Source organism: Mchenga conophoros, linkage group LG23 (genome assembly GCF_057382185.1).
Source record: "Mchenga conophoros isolate Kocher_MC1m ecotype Shallow Benthic linkage group LG23, M_conophoros_male_GT1.1, whole genome shotgun sequence".
Lineage (NCBI taxonomy): Eukaryota > Metazoa > Chordata > Actinopteri > Cichliformes > Cichlidae > Mchenga > Mchenga conophoros.
In genome coordinates, this window is record NC_140547.1 from 18696416 (window position 1) to 18714555 (window position 18140).

The window sequence follows — 18140 nt, forward strand, 5'->3', positions numbered from 1 at the left end:
GCAGTTCTTAATAAAACCTACAAGTTATAAGGCTATATTTAGTGAAAAGAGTAACTTTTTACTGATGTCTGATAATGTTGTTTCAGCAGTTTGTTTCTTTAAATCACAGCTGACATGCAAACATCTATAATCTGATGATTTTACAGCCTGACTGTTTTCCTCCTGCAGCTCTCAGAGTTCAGGTAGCTTTAGGGGCTCACAAAGACAGACTAACCTGAGGTGGGGTTTCCCGGACAGAATAACAGTGAGCCTGTCATAAACCTTTAACGGTAACACTACAGGGTCTACAGGTGGCCTGAAGCTACCCAACGACTTATCCCACTTAAGAGGTGACTGTTGGTAAAGACATTAAGCGGCAAGTAGAGCAGAGCTACAGCAGAGCCGTTATTTACTTCAAAGGGTAGGTCACAGGGGTTGTGAAGACATGATGACGTGGAAAGCATGACATTTGGACTCATAATCTACAGGGTAGCTTATCTCCACACGAGCTTTGAGAAGTTACTTTACTGTATTGTCTGTATCAGGTAGCAAATCTATAAAATCAGGGGATAATAGAAAAACTAACGTTTGTCCAACTTACCGCTCCAGATCCTTCTGGGGTCTGAAAAAAACAGGGAAAACACAACATAATATAACTAAAACAATAGTCAATGACTTATTTTAAAATTTGTATCTTTTCTTTAGCAAAACTAATTTTACATGAGGGCTTGATAGGTGCTCTTTTTGTACTGTATGCCAGCTGAATTGTACCTGAATTCCACAATGTAAACCGTCTTGAAGCCCGGCACTCTATGAAAGGCGTCTTCAATCTGTTTGTCGAAGAAAGGAAGAAAACATGAGTGAAAACCTCTAACATCAGAGTCAAACCAGACTTTTGTGAGGCCAAGTTAGCAACTTATAACATATATATATATGTGTGTAAAAATAAAGCCCTTTTATGAGATCACAGCTTTTTCTATTGGTTGAACAACAAGTGGGTGAGGCTTCTGTTTCTCAAATGACTATATTAGGGGATATCCATTTTTAGGATGTCGTGTAAAACCAAGGGTAGAAAAACATTGTGTGGAACTGAGCATTTAGAAAAGTCTGAAACTCACAGAGATTTCTTATATGTACACTGACCTCAGTGCACTCTAGGTCTAATCCAGGTTCTGTTTCTAGTAGAATAGGCCTGAAACACCTTATCCAGGAAGTGTTCAGCACCAAATCAGCACCACTACAGTGGTGGGTCTTATCACCAACAGTGATGAGACAGCTTACAGGGAGGAGGTCAGCGCCCTGACCCACTGGTGTCAAGACAACCATCTCACCCTCAACGTCGCAAAGACAAAGGAGTTGATAGTGGACTTCCGGAGGTGCAGAGAAGTACACACCCCCATCACCATCAACGGCGCTGCTGTGGAGAGAGTGAGCAGCTTCCGGTTCCTTGGTGTACACCTGGCTGAGGATCTTACGTGGTCAGTACACACAAACAAAACAGTGAAGAAGGCGCAGCAGCGCCTCTTCTTTCTCAGGAGACTGAAAAGATTTGGCATGAGCCCCCGCATCCTCAGGACCTTCTATCACTGTGCCATTGAGAGCATCCTCACTGGATGCATCACCACCTGGTATGGCAACAGCACCGCCTACAACTGCAAAGCTCTCCAGCGAGTAGTGCGGTGCTCTGAACGGATAATTGGAGGTGAGCTTCCCTCCCTCCAAGACATCTACAGGAAGCGGTGCCTGAGGAAAGCGGGGAGGATCATCAAGGACTCCAGTCACCCCAGCCATAAACTGTTCAGACTGCTTCCATCAGGAAGGAGGTTCTGCAGCATCCGGTCCCGTACCAGCAGACTGAGAGACAGCTTTTTCCATCAGGCCATCAGACTGCTGAACACGTCATAGACACCTCAGCTTCACTACTGGAACTTCAACATTATGCACTCCATACTGTACAGTAACGCCACTGTTTTGCACATGTCTCACTCTGTATATTTTATTTTATATATTTTATTTATTGTTTACTCTATTTAATTTGTAAAATATGTGTACACACACACACACACACACACACACACACACACACACGTAGAAAAATATTTAGTATACACATCCAGAAATGCATACACTATTATATATTGTACATATATTTATTAGTTTCAGATTTAGCCATTCTTGTATTTTGCTTGTTTACATTATTGTATTTTGCACAACTCTGTTGCTTGTGAAGCTCGCACACAAGAATTTCACTCACATGTGCTGTACCAATGTACCTGCACATGTGATGTGACAATAAAAGTGATTTGATTTGATTTGATTTAAATCATCCGAGTGGTCACAAAAGCCAAGTTTATAGTTTCACAAGGCAGACTGGTCCTAGGTGTGAGGCTAGACTAAGAGTGATTATGAATATCACTATGATAAACTACAACAGCAAAAACCAAGTTATTCTGCCTAGAACAAAGTTACCAAGCACCTTACTCTAGTCCCGGGCCAGGGTTAGTAGCTTAGGATTGACTGCCTGGTTGAACGAGCCTTAACCCATGGGCTTCAGTGTATTATGGACTGAGCAGTCAGGGCATGATATTAGAGGCAGAGCTGATGTTGTTTTGCTCGGAACTGCTAAAGAACTGATGAATATTTCTGGAGAGAAGGTGGACTTCTCATTTGTCAGACAGTCTCATAGTTGAGATGAAAATAATCTCTTTAAATTACTTTTGGCCATAAATATATGGCTTTAAGTTGTAACAGTGGAAGTAAGTCTTTTTCCATATGAGTATTGTTCATGTCAGCCCTTTTTCTGCTTTAAATTATCAAGAAAAATGATCTGCTGATGGTGAGACGTACTCGGAAGACCTGCTAATGTTCATAAAGCTGGAGGTTTATACAGTCTTCTCAGAGAGTGACCACTGTGTGCATTTTTAAACACGTATTAGCTCTTCAAGTTGGAAGTCTTCCCACTTTGTAAAACCATCATGGAAAGACATAAACTGATAAATGGTTGGCCATTGGGTTTCTTGATGCCCAGTTAAAGTCATGCTTATCTGGATAAAAAACAGCATTTTGCATTTGCACTGTGCTTCTTCTTCTTCATGTGTGTTTCTGTGCTGCAGCAGAGCTCCTGCTGTTTCTATTATCCATTTCATACTCCCTCATTAACAAGCCTGACCCCGATACTTAAACCATAAACTGCCTTCCCGCGTCACTAACGTGGAGTGGAGCCTGAAAGCCTCCCGGCAGTTCGGGAACTCACCAGCGCTCTGCTTTCCTGGCAAAGCAGCTTTTTTTCCAGCAGCTCGTGGTGACTCACTGCTCATATACTGTACTGTGTGTCCTCTGCAGTTTTCCAGCTCTGTTTCTGCCTCATCGGCTCGTATAGCCGATTGCTGGCAGGGGGGAGGAAACTGAGCTCAAAAGCGTGAAGAATCCGAATGCGTGAAAAACAGGCAAAAGCCTTTAAAGACACAGCCAAACTCCTGAGTCTGCAGTTTGTGGGAAACCACAAGCAAGTCAGTTTGGTGATGAGTAAGTATGGTGGACGTCAGAGAAAGTAGTTAAAGAGAAGGAAGGAGTGAAGAAGAGGTGTCAGCAGGAAGCACAGAACCAAAACAAGGAGGAACAAAGTTAAAAACATTCTGAGATAAAAATCATTTCCAGAAAATCCCTGCTGTTTCCAACATAAAATAGCTCACAGAGTACAAACAACAATCATTGAGAAGGAGATGCTCCTCTTTTTAGGCCCCTAGACTCTAAACTGCTACTTTCATATGTTTGCATTTGCTTTGAACAACTTTGTGTTCAACAGACAAAAACTACAGTTACATTAAACAGGTCTCCTGGCACCTATAGCCCCAGGTACAGTGACTTGACCCATGTGTAAAGGGTTAGATAAACCGACACCAAGTAAGTAACAAAGATTGAAGTTCCTCTAATGCAAGGCTGGGGAACTCCAGGCCTCAAGGAACAGTGTCCTGCAGATTTAAGATATTACCCTGGGTCAACACACCTAAATCAAATGATTAGTTTATTACCAGGCCTCTGGAGAACTTAAAGACATGTTGGGGAGGTAATTTAGCCATTTAAATCAGGTGTTTTGGATCAAGGACCCATCTAAAACCTGCAGGACACCGGTCCTTGAGGCCTGGTGTTCCCCCACCCCCCTGTTCTAATGTCTACTTGAGGCTGGCTCCAGCAGTGATTCAGTGTTAGAATATCCACCTTTACAGCAGAAATACACATGTTTACCTGATACAAAAGCCTGTTACAAAAAAAACCCTAATTTCCCCCTTCATAACAACTATACAGGGGATAATTTTTATAACTCATCTGTTTAAATTGTATTAAGACTCAAGGTTTGTATTATTAGAGGCATGACCTCGTAGACTGGCAGACAGATGATGACATATGGAGCTGTAGCTGCTAGCTGTCTTCCAGGCTTCGTGTCAGCAAATCGATTCCCTAGGATAGACTGTGTTTGTGCTGTTGAGCTTTTTGGAGCATTTTAAATGTAATTGTGTGAGTACTAGTATGGCTGTTCTATGCTTAATTGTACTAATAGGCCATTCAAGAAGTCTCTTTTGGTGAGCGAAATTTTGGGATTTTATTTATATGTTAATTAGCACAAATGTACAAGTATTTGTGTCAGCTTGCTGAGAAAACTAGCTAGCATTTGCCAATAATTTGGGACTCCACTCTGACTTTGACATTTTCACTTCCTACTCCAAAAAAACACCGCACCACCAGACCTAATATTAAGCCTTAAAAAGAGTTTTCAAATCCATTTCACTCACTGAAATAAACTCAATTAAATAGCTGCACTGATTTCATGAAAGATTGACCACAGATTCTAAGGTTCTTCTTCAGATTTGTTGAGTCATTAATATTTGCATTAATATTCTTGGTTTATATGAATGAAAAAAGAATCACACTCCTTCTCCTACTCTTTTTCATTTGACATTTTTGGCTGTTATCTAATGCAAAGAATTTGCAGTCAAGCATATAAAATTCTTTAGAAAAATACCCGTGAGTATACTCTTAATGCTGTATACAAGTCACTGTTCAGGTAATGACTACAGCAGGTATGTTGATATCTCAGAAAGTCATGTATATCCAACCCAACATTTCATAGTGGTAAAGCATCTTAAAAAGTGCACATTACATGGCATGTCTGAACAGACCCCTTCATATATAGAGCAGATTGAAAATAAAGTTGACTCACCCTGCGTTTGAAGTGTCTGGCCAGCTGCTGATACTCAAAGCTGCTTGGGTCTCTCAGCGCATCGTTGTAGGTTTCCTCTTTCAGTTTCATGCTCAACTCTACCACCTCATCCTTCAGGGGCCTCGGGGGCAGAAGTAACGTGTCTATCTCATTGCCAATCTAAATTTGAAGGTAGGCATACGGATATGGGGTTGGTACTGGAATGTCATGTATGAAGGGATTACCTCAAGTCATCTGATTAAACATATCTTCTTACCAAGTTCTCCTCCTCATCCTCCAACTTGAAGCCATTGTTTCCAAAAAAGTTGCCATTTACGTCATAAACCCTCTCTGTAAGATCGGGAAAGTTACCATTATTGTATTCGACCACATACTTGGTCGTAACCTCCAAATAGGAAGTAGGGGTAGACTCCTCAGTGGCACCCAGTGTAGTACTTTGTGTTCTCTCTTCAGTGAAATCCACAACTGTTTCTAGGGTGATGGAATCAACTGACTCAGGTGCCACTTCTAGTGGAGTCTCTGTTAAGATTTCATCCACTTCTTCAGTTGGGGAGTCACCCTCAGCTGATTCTTGATCAGGGTCTTCTAAAGCTACCGGGATACTGCCCTCATCTGAGGCACCATCTTCCTTACTGGGAAGCTCTTTAGGAGACTCTGGGGTGACCCCCTTAGGGGTTTCTACCTCTGAAATTGTGTCTGGTTGGGCATCAGTGACAGCTTTTGGAGATTTTTCAAGTGGAGCCTTTGAGATTTCTTCCTCACTTCCCACTTCAGATCCACCTGGAGGTTCCACTGTTATCTCAGGTGCAGATGTCTCTGTGTCTTCTGGAACAACAACAAGCACAGGAGTGATTTCTTCATCAGATTCTGAAGGGGTCTCTGTAACTTCTGGTGAAGTTTCATCTGTTTCTGGATCTTCAAATCCAGCTTCTTTCTCCGTTACCTCATCTAAGCTCTCAGAGGCAGCTTCTTCTCTGTCCTCAAATGTTTCCCCTTCAGCTGCTTCTTGAGTTTTATTGACAGATGTTAAAACAAAATCAGGTTTATCATCCTCCGTTATTATTTTGGGTTTTGATTGTTCTATAGATTGTCTTGTTGGTTCATTTTTTTCACCAGTTTCTTTTATAGATTCGATTTGGGCTGGTTCTGTTGTGGGTTGTGTTTTTTCTGTAGTATCTTTGATGAGTTCGCCTTCTCTTGGTTCTTCTGTGGGTACTGCTTTGAGTTCTGGTCCTTCTGCTTCTTGAACTGGGTCATTTTTGAGTTCAGGTTTCACTGTCATTTCTTCACTTAGTTCTGTTTTTCTTGTCGGTTCTCTCTTGGGTTGTGGTGACTTCTCATGAATCTCTTCTACGGATTTGGCCTCTGTCACTGGTTTTTCTATTAGTTCTGTCTTTTCTGTGGTTTCTTTAACAGGTTCCAGTTCTTGTGCCAATTCTTCCAGAGGTTTAGTCTCTTCTCTGATGACTTCTACAAGTTCTACTTCTTCTGCTGGTTCTATTGTGGGCTCAGTCTCCTTTGTTGTTTCTTCTATGGGTTTGACATCCTTTGTAGTCATTTCTGAAGGTTCTACTATATCTACAATTTCTTCCACAGGTTTGAGAGGTTCAGGTTCATGTAAAGTTTCCACTAAAAGTTTTGGTTGTTCTGTAGTTTCTTCCTTTCTTCCTTCCTCCTGTACAGTTTCTCTAAAGTCATCACTTGTATCATCTTCATCTTTAACTGGTTCTCCTGTAGCTTCCGATATTTTCCCTTCTATCTGTGTTACATGTTTTTCCTCTTCAAAAGGTATTTCTACAACTACCTCAGCTCTTTCTTCTTCTGTTGTGTCTGTTGCGACATCGTCTGAGGTTATTAATGTAGTCTCCATTATAACTGTCGCCTCTTCAGCTTTTTTGTGTAGTTCTTTTGCTGCTGCTTCTGGTGCTGTTACTGTTTGAACTGCAACTTCTTCAGCAACTGTATCTTTTGGCCCTTCTACACCAGTCTGTGTTATTTGTTTAGTCCTATCTACCAGAACAACCTCTTCTTGTTTGACTTCTGCTTTTACCTCCTCTTTTGACACCACTGGTATTTCTTCTTTGCTGTGTTCCTTGGATGTAGTTATCTGTATTGTTGGCGGTTCCTCTGTGACACTATATTTTTCACCTTTGTTATGTTCTAATATTAGAACAGGCTTAGAAGTAACCTCAGCCATTAGTGTTGGTTTGTCCTTTGGAGTGTATTCAACAACTGTTACTTCCATCTTATGTGTTGTCGTCAGAATTGAGGCCTGGGAGGGGACTTCTGTTTCTACATTTGAGGCAGATCCTTGTTTTGGAGTCACATTATTGAATATTTCAGCTTCTTCTTCTGCATCTGTTATCAGTAATACAGTTTCTGTTGCTTCTGTGATGACTTTGGTTACTTCTTGGCTCACCTCTACAACTGCCTTTGAAGGATGTTCTACTGGAGGTGCATGTATTTTGCCTTCAGCTTCTTCAGGAATTGGAAGTGGTATTGCTTCATCAATTGGCTCTTGTAAATCCTCTGAGGGTTTCTCTACAAAATCCTCAGTGAACGTTTTGTCATGGATATCCAGAGATTTTTCTGGAATTCGTTTAATTTCTGTCTCAACAGCATCTTCCGTGGTTGCCTTAGGGATGTGCTGTATCATGACTTCTGAAGGAGCCTCAGAGGTCACCTTCGGATGTACCTTCTGCCCTAATTCCTCCAATGTGATAGTTTCTGATGCTGTGGTGGGCTTCTGAAGAACCACAACAGTTTCTTCTGTGGGTGCTTCATGGGCCACAACCTCTAATGGAGGTTTCTCACCTTTTGGGGTAACTTCCTGAATGACCTCAGAGTCAACTATGATCACATTTTCAGGGATGATCCCAATGATCTTGTCATCTTCAACTACAGCCTCCTCCTTATCTGATATTTCAGGGATAGTTTTGTCTTCCCCAATTTCCTGATCGATCCAATTTAAAGGCTTATGTGTAACAGCGTAATCAGCCTCTGTTGCCACCTCCACAGAATCCTCAAGCAGGCCCCCAACACTTAAAACCTCAGTGTTAATGTGTGCCGTAGACTCTTGATGTGGACCTTTAGTCACAGAGACCGGAGGAACCCAAGAAGTGACCTCAAGATCTACAGTAAGATCGTCTTGCTTGATTGTGATTGTCTCTGATCCAATGATGATGTCACTCTCTCCTATAGTTGCAAAAAAGAAGAGAAAACTTAAAGGAGGAGGACAAAGAAAAGGTAGCATTTTAAGCATTACAACCAAATTCTACTGCAGAATTTTTAAATTTTGCTCACCTTATTGTTGATACACTAATCTCGAATACAACAAATAACAACACCAAAACATTTCTGTATATATATTTAACTTATCAGATATCCTAAATGGGTTCTTTGTAACAATGAGGGTAAGTATAAAATGCTTAAAAGAACTGAAGAGAAGAGCACCAGTTTTTAAGAAATACTCAGTTTATCCTCGCTATTGCAGTTTTCAGCTTCATAATACAAGGTGTGTCCTTTGCCTCCTTGTTCCTGCTTGTAATTGACATTGACTGCAGAGCTGAAGAATGTTACTTAACAATGCTAACCTGTGACCTAAAGTTCCACTGGAAGTCTGCCATGTTTTCCCTCTGGATAAAATAACTTCCAGGTCTGCCAACAAGTAACTAATCCTTAAAATGATCTGCTAAAAAAAAGGCTGCAATTCATGACTTCTGACAGCAGGGGTTCTGTTGAGAATCTCATTGAGATCTGGGGACTATCATGAACGTCACCGACTTCATGAACCAAGAGTGTCATGAAAACATTCTGCAGTTTTCTTTCTATTGGATGTCAATGTGAAGACCTCATAGCCGATGCACTTTGACAGAAATCATACTGATGATGACATGAAACAAAAACAAGGTCAAAATGAACCATCTGTAGCTGTGATTTCACTAACCCTGATAGTTGTCCTGCAGTAACTCTGTCATGTCCACATTTCTGCTCCCAGTCCTCTACTCAGTCTCCATCCATTGACCAGACAGTTGCCCGTAAATAGGCTTACAGATCTATTCTGAGAGTGGAGCGTGTCACGGGAATCAGCCTCCTGCACCCACTCCTACTTCACATAAGTCAGATTTGGTTGTAAGGTGAGTGACTGCGGCTGCTGACACTTTGTGCCACCAATTGGGGTTTCAACAAAGACTTTCAGTGGCTCGTAAAAGAGTCACCAGTAAGGCACTAATCTGTATGCACATCCAGTCCATAGATTCCTTCAGCTAGTTGTAAAGCCCATTCATGAATATTTGTTAGGGCTATGCCAAAGATGGCAAAACATCCCTAAACTAGAAGTTTTTGGCATGCACAGGGGCTTCTCAAATCAGTATTTTTTTTTTCAATTTATCAGTTTTAAACCAAAGTCCTGGTGGGTTTATCAACTTCCTTGACCCACAATTTATTAGGGTACAATAGATAATGATAACACCCTTCTCTGTACAAGTTGGCTGAGATATATCTTTGGAGATGCATAAATCAAGTAATCAGCAATGGTCCACCTTGTGTACACGTGTAGCCACATGTTGAGGCTACAGTGAGCCGTGATTGGCTTTTGTCCAAAACGTGTTTCTGGACAAAGCTGAGCTTTCTGACCAAACAGAGTAAAAGGCTCTGTCTGCCAAGTTACTAAGTTACTACCAAAAATATCTTCATGTACTTTGTGTTCTTAAAAAAAAAAATTGGTCAAAGTTAAGGACGTTTTGAATAACTGGCTTATACTGACCAGAGCACAGAGCTCAAAAGACAAATATTGCCAGATGAACTGATTACCATGATGGGAATTATTTCTGATACACTGGAAAATAACTAAAGCATCTAGTAGTATCTTAAGAATAACTGCTTATTGTATTAAAAGCTCATTAGAACATTGAAAGGGTAATGGAGACTCCCTGATATCAAAAATATTTACCTGGTGAGATCTCGGTCACTGCATCTCCAGTCTGAGTGGTCGGTGTCTCCGAGCTACAAGACAAACAGAGACAAAAAGCAAAGCATTTAGCAAAAACGTGATTTATCTCCTCTAGCACTCAGCTGAGAGAAACATCATTTAACCAGTAGGACAGTGCCAGCTTCTTTAATACTAATGCTTTAATACTTCTGTTTTTGTCCTCTTCTGTGATGGTGTGCTGTGAAGTCTAACTTTGTCTAGTAAACAAAGATTTGATGTGCTACAAAAGACATATAAAGCATGATAATGTGACTTCTAAAGGGGAACATCATCTGTTTTAAGGTTTCTATGTCCTTCTTGTTTCCCAGTTTAGTGAGAAGAACAATTTTAAAGTCTCGTATTTATGTCCAACATTTACCAAACCCTACAGGTCCACAAACCCTGGAGCCTCATTCATTGTCAATGTACACAAAACATCTGTGAATCCTTAAAATAGTTGGCATTCCCCTTTAAACTTATTAAACTGCAACAATTCCCATGCAGCTGGACTGAGGAATTTTTATTAACAAAAACCACACAACTGTAAAATAAATAAATAAACATGCAGCAAGCCAAAGAAAGCAGAGATGATAAACAAGCCACGCACGCGAGCACTTCCCTTTCTCTTCTCCAACCTCTAAAACTGGCCAGCGTCCTGCCAGAGTAGAAAGCAACAAAGCTCAGTTTTCTGTCTCTGGGATGGAGTCATTAAAGCTCTTCAAAATCTCTAGATTAGACTAAAGTTGACATTTTTTTTTATTTATTTTCTACTCTGATACATTTTGATCTTAGTGCTAATGCCAACGAACACTGTCAGATATATGCTGTAAACATAGACATAGTGTTAAATAATGAGTTAACCACTGTTCTTTCAACTGTCTGAACTATGTCATGCATTTATTTACCACACACAGCTCAGAAAGTCTGATGTTTGCCCCTCAGCTGGCTTCCAGAAAAGGGGGTAGGGTGGGACGGGGGTGTTAAAGAAACAGTTTAGAGTACAATGTCAGTCACATGTGTTTAATCTCTGTAATATTCTCGATATTTATATTTGTATATATATATTAGGACCTGATTTCACTTTGTAATATATACATTATTTAATTTAGTTCAGTCATTTACCCTCCTTATTGATTTGGAGCAATTTCCTTAGAAATTTATAGAGTATTCTGATTCTGAAGGGCTGCATAGAGATTCAGCAATTATAAATAATAAGTAATAAGTTCTGAAATCCCAGAGTCAGAATATAGAGCACTAAATTAGCAAAATAGGTCTCCTAATTCCACTGTCTGACTCCAGCCCAGCTCTGTGGTTGGTGTTCAGTGTCTGCAGGCCTACCTGCATGGAGTAGGGCTGATGGGCACACTGCAGCAGGTGATCAAACACAACATAGATGTAAATACACAACCACCACTTTTAGTTTTTGAACTAATCACTGCTGGTACAAAAAGTCTAACAAACCATTTACCTCAGTGTCAGGTCCTCAGAAATCTTATTGATTTAATACTGATTAAACTTAATTTAATACTGTTAGGCTATACATAGTGCATAAACTCATAATTTGCTTTGAACTAGCGTTGTACAATGTGTTGTATTGAAGTGAGATATTTTATTTTAAAGACCACAGACTTATTAAGTTAAAAATAATGTTCTAGGAAAGCAATAAACTAAGAATTACATGTATCCATCCATTCTCTTCCACTTATCCAATTCAGGGTGGCGCGGAGCTATCCCAGCTACCATAGGGTGAGGGGCAGGGTACACCCTGGACAGGTCGCCAGTCTGTCACTGGGCCAACACATAGAGACAGACAACCATTCTCACTCACATTCACACCTATGGGTAATTTAGATTCAACAATTAACCTAACCCCACTAACTGCATGTCTTTGGGCTGTGGGAGGAAGCCGGACTAATATGGACGCAAATATGGGGAGAACATGCAAAGTCCACACAGAAAGACCCTAATGGTTGAATTATACTTAGGACTTTTTTGCTGTGAGGCAACCGTGCTAACCACTGTGTGACTGTGCTGCTGAATTACATGTAGACTGTTTATAATTAGCAGTATTATCAAAGTTGTTGATTAAGATTTTGTTGCTTGAAAGCTTTCAAAGTTCAAATCGTTAAATAGTCCTGTCTGACCTGACAACATTATTTACTGTTTTTTACTTTTTAAGATATCCATGGACATGACACGTCACTTAGTGATTTGTTAAATTTATATTTGTACAGTTTACACAATAACACATTTGACTGTCTAATTGCTGGTAACTTACATGTTCATTGCAGCAACCAGAGCAACTCTCTGAAATACAGAAAAACACATAATCAGCAAAGAATATCACCAAAATTTACAACTTCCCAAAGAAGCACGAATATGGTTTGCTTTAGCCTGTTAATTTTAATTTAACGTGGATGGGGAAGAATGGAAAACCACAGCAATCTTCTTTTTGTAAATGTATAATGATGAGAACAGTGGAGAATAAAACGTTTTGCACCAATACCACTATCTGAAAGCAGGGCTGCAACTTATAAATATTTTTATTATTGTTTAAGATATCAATTAATGGATCAATTATTAGCTTTAGTGGTGTTCTTACACTCCTGATGAGACTCCGATGCTCCTCTGATTGGCTGAAGAATCTGCCTATGTCCATGACACTGATGGAGCCATCCATGCAGCGGCTCACCCAGCCCTGGTACTCATCCCGCTCGGGCAGCCGATCCCAGAAGATCTTAAAGGCCTCCCAAACTGTCTCCTGACACACTAAAACACACAGAGACACCAATTACTGAAGATAATAAGATCCTGAAAGGTAAAATTTACTGTTGGGTCCACATTAAAAAACAAAAGTTGTCTGTAAGGCTGTCACTTGTCAGGTTTGTGGTCCTCACAAAGCTACATGACTATTTTAGACATAATCTTGCCCAAACAAGCAGCTTTTTGTCTGCCTCCATTTTTTTACTTCAACAACTAATAGCACCCCTGCAAGCTCTGACTGATAGGACTTTTAACCTATATCTGACGTAATGTAAATGTGAAAACTCAACAGGTAAATCATATCAACCCTCAAGTCTGAAGAGAAGAGGAATTATTATGTATTTACTGTGTTGATACTTGCAGAAGGGCTAGCTGCCTTTTATTTTTACTTATATGGACAGTGGATACATCTTTTCTTGAGTGAGTTAAAAATCCCTTTATAATAAGAATAAGTGAATGTTTTCCATAAGCTGCTGTGATATTTTCCCAGATTTCTTTACTTTTTTGGGGGATGAAAGGGAAATTATCACAGAGGAATCTGCAAAAAGACCCAAGGTGGTCAAAAACAATGGAAATCAAAAAAGAGACTAAAATTAGACTATAAATGTATATAAATATCTGTAATTCCATATGATTAGAGGCTTCTTTAGATAGTGCTCTGTTATTCAACCAAGTGGTGCTCCACTCAAGTGTTTTTGAGAGGGTACAACATTTCCATATTATAAATCCGGTCCACATCTAAAGCAAGTACATTTTAAAAACACCTTTGTCTTCAGGCCAAGATCCATCCACCAACAAAAAAGCCACGGTGCTGCTTCTATTTGTTGCTTTTTGTCACTTTGAACACATTTCTTAATGCTAATCTCCTGGGGCTACAGTGGACATATAGTAGTTGTAGTAAGTTACATAGTAATGTGAATGTGCTCAAAGAAATCAATGAATCTGAAGAGAAAGTGCAATGGAAAAGAAACGAGGCCTAAAAAGAGCTGGAGGGAAAGAAACATGATGGATGGTTGATGAGATGTAATTTCAACCACATCTGCACTTTGAGGGAAAAAACATAATAATTCATCTGAGCAGAGCTGAGGTGATTGATGAAACCCTGTAATAACGTCTGTTTCTTCAGCAATACCACATTGCTGTTGCTTTATACAAAGTTTGAACCAAGAATACCCCCCCAAAGGAAAAAAAAACTGAATGTGTTTAAGGGGTTGTTAGTTATTGGTGTGGGATTAGTTTTTAGTTAGCATCATGCCAGCAGAAACCACGTCCAAGCATTGATGAAATCATAAGCATAACTAATTTTAATGTTATAATCATGCACATGACACAGGGACAGTATGTGATCAGAGAAATTTAAATCAAGGAACAAATTCCAGCAATGAAGGTCAGAAAATAGCATCAGTATAAACGAGGAAATACTTTTTTTTGTTTCTGGCATCAGAGAAAAGAAACACAGATGTTTCATTTGCTATTTAATTAAAAAGATTTTTTGTTCTGTACAAAATGTCATTTATGAGTCTGTTTACATGAATTCAATCAAATCAACAGTAAGATTATGAGGCATGTGAAAGAAATCCTTTCATGCCAAAAGCATTCAGTGCTTGTTTCTGAAACCTTCCCCGTTGTGTTTACTTTGGGCTTTTTTTCCCCCATTATTACTGATCATTGTATTATTTTAATATGTTCAGGTTATGAGACGGATGAATTACGAAGCTGTTGTATTTGTGGTTCTTTGTGTATTTGAGTGCATTGTGTTAAATCCTGTTGCATGACTCCTGCCAACATTTGCTGTAACAGCAATAAAGTTAATTTAGCTCATGTGTTGGTCCAGTTTGCTTTGGCTCATTTTGCTGCTATTTAAAAAAAAATCTGAACTTTTTAATGATTGTTCTGTTTCTTTTGACCCAAATAGAGACTGGGACACACAGAGACATGTTTTCACTGTAATAAAGGTTTGAAGCTGATTGTTCACCTTGGAACCATGTGAGCTTTACTCAGTGGTTTCTTTAAGTGCTTATGTCTGTGTTGTTGTGTTAAGGTGTAAGCCATAGCTAGACTTAAATACAGAGAGATGTTTTTTGATTGATATAGAGGGATAAACTTGATTAAAGTAGAGATTTGACTCATGCTTTAAATCTGCTCAAAATCCCAGCAACTCAACACAATTGACAGAACTGAAACCAAAAGGCTGAACGAGCTGATCGGCTTGTTAAGAAACAGTGCATCTGGCGTTGCATGACCTCTGACCTCTGCCACAGAGGTGACAGCAGACTTGCTGCTCAAGCTTATGCTTTGATCAGAGCCTAAGTGAAAACGCTCTAGCTTTGAAGAGAAGATGAAGGGGAAAACCTTGTCGCCTGCAGGCACAAATATCAAAATTAAGGCAGGTGAATCGAAAGAAGTGCAGATGGGCGGAGAGATGTACCTCTGAGATGGAAGTAGCTGAGGTGGTTCGCAATAGCTTGGTCGAACGTCTCCTGAGAGCAAAGCTTGACTCCGCTGGGAAACAAGACGTCCCTCTTCCTTCGAGATAGAGCGCCGTGTTGTCTGTATAACAACTCATCAGAGGCTGCCATTGGCTCTCCTGTAGATTCTCCACTCTCCTCCAAACCCACCTCCAGCTCAAAGGTGGCATCTGTGGTTTAAATTAATATTAGTGCTGCTTTATACTTAATATTAAGGACAGCTAAAGTACATGGTACTGCTTTACAGGTACCTGACTGTTACCTTAAAGTTACTTCATATTTAAAAACAAATTATAGGTTCTGTCTGTTTTTGTCAGGTTTTTTATTTTTTTATTTTATTTCTGTTAGGACCGGAACAGTGCTTTAAATTATAATCACCTAATCAAAATATTTGCCAAATAGCCTTTGGTTGATTGACTAGTTGATAAATTAGTTGATTTTAAGGGAGCAGGTTTAAACTTTATTGAAGGTTATTGTTGCAGTTTGAGTTTGACCTCATTGTAACATAGTAAGTTACCACACTGAGTACCAGAGGTATAATTCTATTGTATATTCCTCCTTAAACTCTATCCCATCCTTCCCATTTTTAATGTGTCACTGGTCTTCCTTTGACGGCCCATTTGAGGGCCACACCTCCCCAGATTAGGAGCCGCTGATTAAAATGGCTCCAGCAGGAAAACACTACTGAAGATTCGATGTGTCAGGATCAATAATCTGACCAAAGTAAATAGAATTAGTGCTACTCCAAACTTTCACTTGACTGATGGTGCTGTTTTTCCCCTGTTATGCAATTCTTCAGCTCATACTAGAAAATTTTTATTAAAAGAATCAAAGCATGTGATACATCGGTCATGACTTTTACTGTGATATTTTGCTGATGACACTGTGCTTTTACTTTGTAAAGCAGCACTATCATTCAGAGCATTTTATCAATAAAAGGAAAGAAATAACTGTTAATAACATCAACATACAGACCTGTTTCCATGTACAAGCAGCATGAAAGCAGCATGGCCCCAAGCACCCACAGCACCAGCTTCCCACACTTTCCAACCATTTCTCAAAAAGAAAACCACCTCCCCGAAAGATCCACCCTGGACTCGCTGCTCCTTATTTCCACGTTCTCAGCTCATCAGCAACTTCCCGCTCATCCATCCACCAGTTCTCATGGCAGAAGAAACAGAAAAAGAGAAGACAAAAGAGATCCTAAAGTGTGTGCTGTCTGCAGGCCGCTTCCTCTCAGGTGAGCAGATGGGACTTTGCTGCTACTGCCGGAGATTTTTTTCCTCTTCGCTCTAATCCTATTTGTTAAGCTGCTGGAGTGGATGACTGTCAGAGCCACGTTGCGACGGGCCAGTCAGAAGGAAATCAAACAAACAGGCTGTGTCGGGCAAGGAGACAGTGCACAGGGTTAAAACTTAGTGGTAAAATATAGAGTTAAGCCCAAGAAAATGTGAGACGACAGGTTAAATCCAGACCTAGGTAACAACATTAACCACCACAACCATGCTGAGAGAAACAGAAAATAATCCTAACTAACAAATGACTGAAAAAAAAAATTATGAAGCCCTGTCAGATAATCCCGTTTATTTTGTTTTTGTGCTCAAATGCAGCTCTTTAAAGTCCAAGATACATTATCATTAAAATAAATCTTCTACAAAAAAGGTAATTTCCTTAAAATAAAATGAAGTTCCACCAAAACAACTGACATTTGTGAAGGAAAAGTTCTTCTGTGGTGCAGCCAGAACGATGATGACCATAAATGATCCTTTCCTTTATTTTTCTAGGAGCAAATTCCATTTCCACTAAGACAAAGCCGCTGGCTGATTCCAGCTACAATCCAACTCAAATGCACCACAAGTCAGTCAAAATCAATGTACAATCCAGCAATAATCCAGCTAGATTGCATCAGAAATCAATAACCAGAATAGGTCCATAATCCAGTCTGAGACCAGTTTGAATTCAGATGGAATCCTACCAAAGTCTAGTCTGGTTCCATTTTTAGCTCAGTAATTGTTATGTTTAAAATATCTTGCATTTATTTTCTGGAGCTCCATACATTTCCTCTCCACTAAGAAAAAAAATTGCTGTCTGAATACATCTACACTCCAGCCTGGTGAAATACTAACACGACTGATTCTAATAATGACCCTAAATTAGTCTTCTATTTATAGTTATGGGATCAAGTCCATTAAGGCAATTTTGTATCTAGAATACATCATACAAGAATCCAGCGACTGAGCTGAGATTGAGTGGTTGCGTTGAGTGGCGTTTTATAGTCACATTTCTGATCCAATAGGACAAAGTTAGTGTCTGATTCCAGCCACAATCCTGCCAGATTACAATGAAAACTCAAAGAATGTAGCCATAATCCAGTCAATCCATCTGAATTGACTGGTTGTATAAGTGACCATGCATCCTGTACATATTTTCCTGGGGTTATGTCCACTGATTCATATTTTCCAGCAGAATCCAGTCAGAAATCAGCAACATTCCAGGTAGATTACAGCCAAAATCCAACCAGTACATGGTTTCAGTACAATCCATCTTAAATCCAGATGAAGTCAGTGGTGGCAGTGACAACCATAAATATGTCATGTTTATTTTTCCTTGAGTAACATTACAGTCTTCACAGTCATTTAAAAAAAAGGGGTAAAAAAAAAAAAAAAAACAAAACACTTAAGTGACACTAAATATAAAAGAAATTCTCAAAAGCTCCTGAGAGCATGAATAACCCAGTCAACCC

The 18140-nt window shown here is 39.7% G+C and overlaps 1 protein-coding gene across 2 annotated transcripts in view; it reads right to left on the bottom strand.

Moving 5' to 3' along the window:
* The window catches only part of LOC146546984 (uncharacterized), a 32810-nt gene extending 16149 nt beyond the window's left edge, over nucleotides 1–16661 (bottom strand). The window contains exons 1-10 of one of the 2 annotated variants that reach the window (XM_085264012.1): nucleotides 16373–16661; nucleotides 15358–15567; nucleotides 12769–12935; nucleotides 12445–12473; nucleotides 11505–11531; nucleotides 10149–10201; nucleotides 5454–8392; nucleotides 5198–5356; nucleotides 751–809; nucleotides 581–601 (exon numbers count right to left, since the gene is read on the bottom strand). In XM_085264012.1, coding sequence (XP_085120138.1) covers nucleotides 581–601; nucleotides 751–809; nucleotides 5198–5356; nucleotides 5454–8392; nucleotides 10149–10201; nucleotides 11505–11531; nucleotides 12445–12473; nucleotides 12769–12935; nucleotides 15358–15567; nucleotides 16373–16451 — 3743 coding nt within the window. In that variant the 5' untranslated portion in view covers nucleotides 16452–16661. The remainder of the gene's footprint in view (nucleotides 1–580; nucleotides 602–750; nucleotides 810–5197; nucleotides 5357–5453; nucleotides 8393–10148; nucleotides 10202–11504; nucleotides 11532–12444; nucleotides 12474–12768; nucleotides 12936–15357; nucleotides 15568–16372) is intronic. The other variant, XM_085264013.1, reaches the window with a different exon arrangement.
* Between the last annotated feature and the right edge of the window lie 1479 nt (nucleotides 16662–18140).